The sequence below is a fragment of the Piliocolobus tephrosceles genome, chromosome 8, assembly GCF_002776525.5.
Source record: "Piliocolobus tephrosceles isolate RC106 chromosome 8, ASM277652v3, whole genome shotgun sequence".
Taxonomy (NCBI): domain Eukaryota; kingdom Metazoa; phylum Chordata; class Mammalia; order Primates; family Cercopithecidae; genus Piliocolobus; species Piliocolobus tephrosceles.
This window is the reverse complement of record NC_045441.1, coordinates 4681732-4687819: the sequence shown is the minus strand read 5'-3', so window position 1 is coordinate 4687819 and position 6088 is coordinate 4681732. Positions and strand designations below refer to the sequence as shown.

The window sequence follows — 6088 nt, the reverse complement described above, 5'->3', positions numbered from 1 at the left end:
ATCCAGTGTGAGTCCCTCGGTGCAGAGGGGCTGGTGTGTGTGATCCACTGTACAGTCCCACAGTGCAGAGGGGCTGGTGTGTGTGATCCACTGTGAGTCCCACGGTGCAGAGGGGCTGGTGTGTGTGATCCGCTTAGGGATGGGAAGGTTGGGTCCCTGGCGTCCGATGAGGGGCGTGCGGTGAACCCCGCAGCTCAGACACAGCCTTCCTTTGGGCCGGACTTCGCTGCCTGGTGGGGCGTGTCCAGCTCACTGGCTGTGAGCCTGGCCTTGGGGACGTTCTGAGATCACACGAGGACTCTTGTACCTTTCCTGAGGGCTCTGAGCAGGTGCCAAGGACTCACTCGGCCTAACACGGGGCTGTCTGGGGACCACAGCGCCGAGAGCGGGAGCCCAGCTGAGACCCTCAGGTTTGGCTCTGAGTTCTCTCCTGTTTGTTTCTCGCAGTGTATGAGATCCGCAGAGCTTGTCGGGACGTTTGTCAGCCCCGAGGTGTTTCTGAAGTTGATCTTATCGACACTGAAGAAGGCGCCCTCCGCCTCCGGCCTCCTGGTGCTGGCCTCCGCCATGCGGGGTTGCCCCCGAGAAGCCCTCCAGCCGCACCTGGCAGCCATCGCCACGGAGCTGGCACAGGCCCACATCTGCCAGGCGTCTGAAAACGTAAGAGCGCTTGGGAAAAGGGGGAGTGGAGAAGAGGAGCCTCCCCTGCCCGGCCATCTGCCATCGTAATGACATGTTTGTGGGTCTGCCCCATGCTGCCAGTCCGGGCTGTCGGAAACACCCAGTGACGTGTCTGTGGGTCCGCCCCGTGCTGCCAGGCCGGGCCATAAGAAACACCTGCAGTAGCCAGGGTGCCCTCGCTGGTACCCCTGATTCCAGGGCCTCGTCCTGCACTGTGCAGAGCTCCAGCCCCAGGCGGCCGCTCACATTTACGTTGGTTGCTGCACATTTCTTGGCCACACTGGCCATGGTTCTGGCCACGGTTCACGTGTTCGATGACTCAGGAGGTGTCCACGGCGGGGACCGCTGGCCCATGCTGCTGGGGGTAGATGCGGGGTCCGCATCGTCCCACCCCTGAGGAGCGTGGTCGCATGTCGGCCATCCCACCCGGTCCCCACGGTACCTGCACAGATCGCGCGTCCTCAGGGGCACCGGCAGCCTGTTCCCCATCAGCCCTGCCTGGCGTTCCGATCTGTGCTTCACACAGCCCAGCTGAGGATTTGCCAGAGACATTTGTTTAGTTTTAAATTGAGCAGCAAATCCTTGAGCTCAGAAGCTGGAACAGCCTGGGTAGTTGGACTTAATTGTTTGGAATAATCCATAATTGTTTTCTGTGGAAGAAGAAGTGATGACTTTGCTTTGGTTTGGAGGCAAGTCGTCCCTGTCTGTGTGTGTCGGACCCAGCACCCCAGATCTTTCTAGGACACAGGGCGGCCCCCACCGGGTGGCCGTCCCATGCAGGGCGGACCTCAGCTCGCCCCTGGAGGCCGGCACTTGCTCCGGCTTGATCATTTCTGGCAGCTTCTATGGCCCCAAAGCTGGCCTGGGGCACGGGGACTTGCCCTCTGCTCTCAGCCCGGCCCGTCCTGTGTCAGGCACCCTCTCTGTCCTCAGAACGAGAGGTGGGGCTATTAATAATCATTATTGTGAACTGTTTTAAGAAACCTGTAAGCAGTTCCTGGAATACACAGAGGGAAGGAAACAGAGCTGGAGTCAGGAAGGGAGCGGGGGAGGGAGCCGGACCATGTACTCATAGTGTTTCAGCCACATTCCAGCTTTTCCCAAAACCCGTTTTTAACACATCATCCGATCTGTGTCAGTTCTGCGCTTTCCTTTACTCACAAGGGGTTATGAGGATGGCTTTGATTTCTGTATATAGATTTACAAGCCAAAAGCATTTTTCCCTAGAAGGGCATAGCTTGAAAATGTGCACAGGTGCCTAAATCCGTATCTCACAAACTTTATAGCAGAGAAAGTGAAGTTTTCACGTCTCCATGTTGGTTACAGGAAACGGAATTGTGTCGTCCCGCAGTTGTGTGTTTGGCTCCCCATCTTCCAGTTTTATCGAGGAAAAATCTACTCATGATCTTTCAAACAGAGACGTCTTTCTGACAAAGTCCAGTCACACAGGACCCCTGGGGAGCCAGCCCCAACCTTCCAGGCTGCGAACGTGTGTCGGCCCTTTGGCCAAGGAGCCAGTCACAGTGAAAACCCAAGATGTACATTTCACTCCTTCCTTGTTTTTATTTTTTTGTTTCAGAGCGATCCTCCCACCTCAGCCTCCTGAGCCACTGGGACTATGGTTGTGCACCACCACGCCGGGATAATTTGTTTATTTTATTTATTTTTATTTATTTACTTTTTGGGACAGAGTCTTTCTCTGTCGCCCAGGCTGGAGTGCAGTGGCGCAATCTCAGCTCACTGCAATCTCCCCCTCCCAGGTTCAAGCAATTCTCCTGCCTCAGCCTCCCAAGTAGCCGGGATTACAGGTGCCCACCACCATGCCCGGCTAATTTTTATGTTTTTATTAGAGACGGGGTTTCACCGTGTTGGCCAGGCTGGTCTCGAACTCCTGACTTCAAGTGATCCGCCCACCTCAGCCTCCCAAAGTGCTGGGATTACAGGCGTGAGCCACCGCAGCTGGCCCCATTTTACTCCTTAGCAGACTTAAATTTTTGGCAAGAAAGGGTGAATGCACTTAGGTCTCCGTCAGAGTCAGGCCCATGGCTCTGTGCTCTTCCCATGGCCAGCCGGGCTTTGTGTTTGTGTCATTCAGGAAGTCGATTATGTTTCCCGCAATTATTCTCCCGTAGTTTTGAGAACAGGTTAAAAATGTCTTTCAAGAACAAACTGAAATTGTTTTAAAAGGCCATGTTCAAACAGAAGTCCGTGAAGATGTATTCTAAACTGAGCCTGGCTTCAACCCCCTGCCCTGGGGTTCGCAGGAAATGGTTTTAGCAGTAGGTACTTCCAGGTGTCTTGGGCCCAGCAGGGCCCCTGGAGCTCGACAGAGGGGAACTGGAGTCTCCTGGGAAGGAGTTCAGGACAGGTGGGCGCCTAGAGTGAGGAAATGGGTAACTCACCAATTCGCTTCTCACGCAGGGAAGCCAGCAGTTCTGGGATGCCCTTGCCATTGTCGAAACAGAAGTCTCTCGTGCTTTTCTGAATTAAAAACTTTCCAATCTTAAATAACATTGTTTCAGAAAACAATGTTTGAAATACTCACTAATTCAAGAAATACTGAGAATTATTTCTTGCTGTATCTTTTTTCTTTTTCATTCTGTGTGTGTGTGTGTGTGTATGTAGGCAGACACTGAAAATCGTCTGGTCAAATATAGAGAAATCTATAAATGTGAAGTCTTGTCAGTTCCTCAGAGACGGTGCCACATTTGTGGCAGGAGGGTGGCGCTTGCTGCAAAGGATGCCTGGTTCCCCGTTTGTTCCCATGCTCGGAGGCACGGTCAGCCAGGAGGGGCCGTGTCTTCTAAATGCACCTTCCCTTTTTAACCGAAAAGATGACAGCTCCTGAAATGTACATGACAGGTCATTCTAGAAAGTAGCCAGATAGTGTCCTCAGAAGTCAGCCAGTCAGTGCAGGCCTCGGAGAAATGGCTGCGGGAAAAGACAGGAATGGAATAAAAACAGAAATCCGTGGCTTCTGTGGGAGTTGGGGCCACGATGGGGCCACGCAGCTCCACCAGCTCCGAGGTAGACGGGGCCACGCAGCTCCGTGTCTTCTGTGGGCCAGGGCGGGGCCGGGGTGCAAGGACGGAACGCTGCTGTGGTATAGCGGGAGTGTTTCGTTTGGCGTTTCGTGATTTACATCACTGGGGAATGAGGCTTAGAGTTTTAGAACTGATTAGGAAATTCAGAGCCAACCTATTGTCTAGCCAAATAATTACCAAACTTTTTTGAACTCACACCCCCATTAGTAAGAAGCAGTTTAAACATAGGCCTCCAATATATGTACACTATTGATAAATCACGTTTAAATTACATACGTGACCACTGTCCTCACTCTGTACTTCATGAAACATACATCAGATAGACATTAGAGGGATATTATGAGAAGTAAATACAGGCCAGGTGTGGTGGTTCTTATCTGTAATCCCAGCACTATGGGAGGCCACAGCAGGAGGATCACTTAAGCCTAGGAGTTTGAGGCTGCAGTGAGCCACAGCTGCACTACTGCACTCCAGCCTGGGCAACAGAGCAAGACCCTGTCTCTGAAAAATAAGTTACAATTTGTTTAGAAAGAAGTAAGCATACACAAAGTCATAGGAATCCTTGGGTCCAGCACACGGCCGCTGTGTTGTGGGCTTCAGATCCTGGCTGATTCACAGTGGATGAGGCTGGAGCCGGGAGGGGAAGCCATTCAACTGGCACAGCCTTAGGTGCAGAGCTGAGACTCCACCTCCCCATCAATCAGGAAACACTTTAAACCATAGAATTTTGTCTTTATTAAAACTTGGTGTTATAGAAATATCCAAAAACGCACGGAAGCGGGCAGGCGGCAGAGCGAAGATCCGCTGGCTTCCGTGCTGGCCAGCCCTTTGCATTCACGTTCTGCCTGCCTGGGGCCACTTTGGAGGGCGGGGAGAACTCGGGCATGTTAGAAAGCAGATAATGCAACGCGCTGTCATTTCTCTTACAGGTACCGTGGTGTGCATCCCTAACGTGGCTTCTTAACCACATAGCTGAAGTGCCTGTTCCCATTTCACAAAATAAGCACAGATTCCTTAGCTCCTAGTCTGTGTTCAGTTTTCCCGTCGTCAGGCACGCCCTTCGTGGTTGACGCGCCAGTGCCTGGGGGCTGTCCCTGCGAGGGCTCTCCCATGCCCACTGCCCCTTGTGAGCCATAGACTAGGAGCCCCGGGCGGGTTCTGTCAGCCCTGGGGCTGGGGCCGGGGCAGGAGCCGTGTATTAGTCCATTCTCATGCTGCTAATAAAGACCTACCAGAGACCAGGTAGTTTCTAACGAAAAGAGGTTTCATGGACTCAGAGTTCCACATGGCTGGGGAGGCCTCACAATCACGGCAGCAGGCGAAGGAGGAGCAAAGTCACGTCTTCCATGGCGGCAGCAAGGGAGTGTGTGCGGGGAACTGCCCTTCATAAAACCATCAGCTCTCGTGAGGCTGTCGTGAGAACAGCACAGAAAAACCCACCGCCATGATTCAATTCCCTCCCACAAGGTCCCTCCCAGAACACGTGGGGATTATGGGAGCTGCAGTGGGGATTATGGGAGCTGCAGTTCAAGATGGAATTCAGGTGAGGACACAGCCTAACTGTACCAAGCCCTGACGGTGCTGCCGATCTCTTCCAGGACCTCTACCTGGAACGCCTGCTGCTGTGTGTGCAGGCTCTGGTGTCCGTGTGTCGTGAGGACTGCGGCGTGGCCAGCCTGCAGCTCATGGACGTGCTGCTGACAATAGTGGCCCTCGCAGGTGCCACCGGCCTGAGGGACAAGGTAAGGCTGACAGCGGTGGCTGCTGCTTGGCCTAGTGGAGCTCACGGCTGGAAGGCATCTCTCAGTGAGGGGAACTGTCTCCCACGCATCCCCTCTGCGCGTGAGCCCCAGGCCCCAAACCTGTCTGACCAGCAAAGACCAGGGATTGAGAACCTTGCGGGTGAGTCCCCAGGTAACGGCCTTCGGGGCAGCCCTCCAGCTGCCAGTCTATTCCGGCATCAGGGAGCAGAGACTGCTGTTTAATTTTAGGGTCCACAGCAAAGAAGCAAACAAGAAATAAGACATCACCTTTAAACCTGTGCACCTGAGTGGGGTTTAATAGAGCAGGTGTCACCAGGCGCATCTCAGCACATCGGGAGACCGAGGCGGGCGGGTCATCTGAGGTCAGGAGTTCGAGACCATCCTGGCCAACATGGTGAAACCCCATCTCTACTGAAAATACAAAAAATTAGCCGGGCATGGTGGCCAGCGCCTGTAATCCCAGCTACTCAGGAGGCTGAGGCAGGAGAATCACTTCAACTGGGGAAGCAGAAGTTGCAGTGAGCCAAGATTGTGCCATTGCACTCCAGCCTGGGCTAGGCAACAGAGCGAGACTCTGTCTCAAAAAAAAAAAAAAAAAAA

The 6088-nt window shown here is 53.5% G+C and overlaps 1 protein-coding gene across 3 annotated transcripts in view; it reads left to right on the top strand.

The window, feature by feature from the left end:
• The window catches only part of DNAAF5 (dynein axonemal assembly factor 5), a 56618-nt gene that overhangs the window by 25342 nt on the left and 25188 nt on the right, over positions 1 to 6088 (top strand). For all 3 annotated transcript variants that reach the window (XR_004229072.1, XM_026449036.2, XM_031935978.1), the window contains exons 6-7: positions 448 to 660; positions 5324 to 5467. Coding sequence is in view for 2 of the 3 variants with exons in the window: in XM_026449036.2 (XP_026304821.1) it covers positions 448 to 660; positions 5324 to 5467 (357 nt within the window). In the remaining variant the exon portion in view is untranslated. The remainder of the gene's footprint in view (positions 1 to 447; positions 661 to 5323; positions 5468 to 6088) is intronic.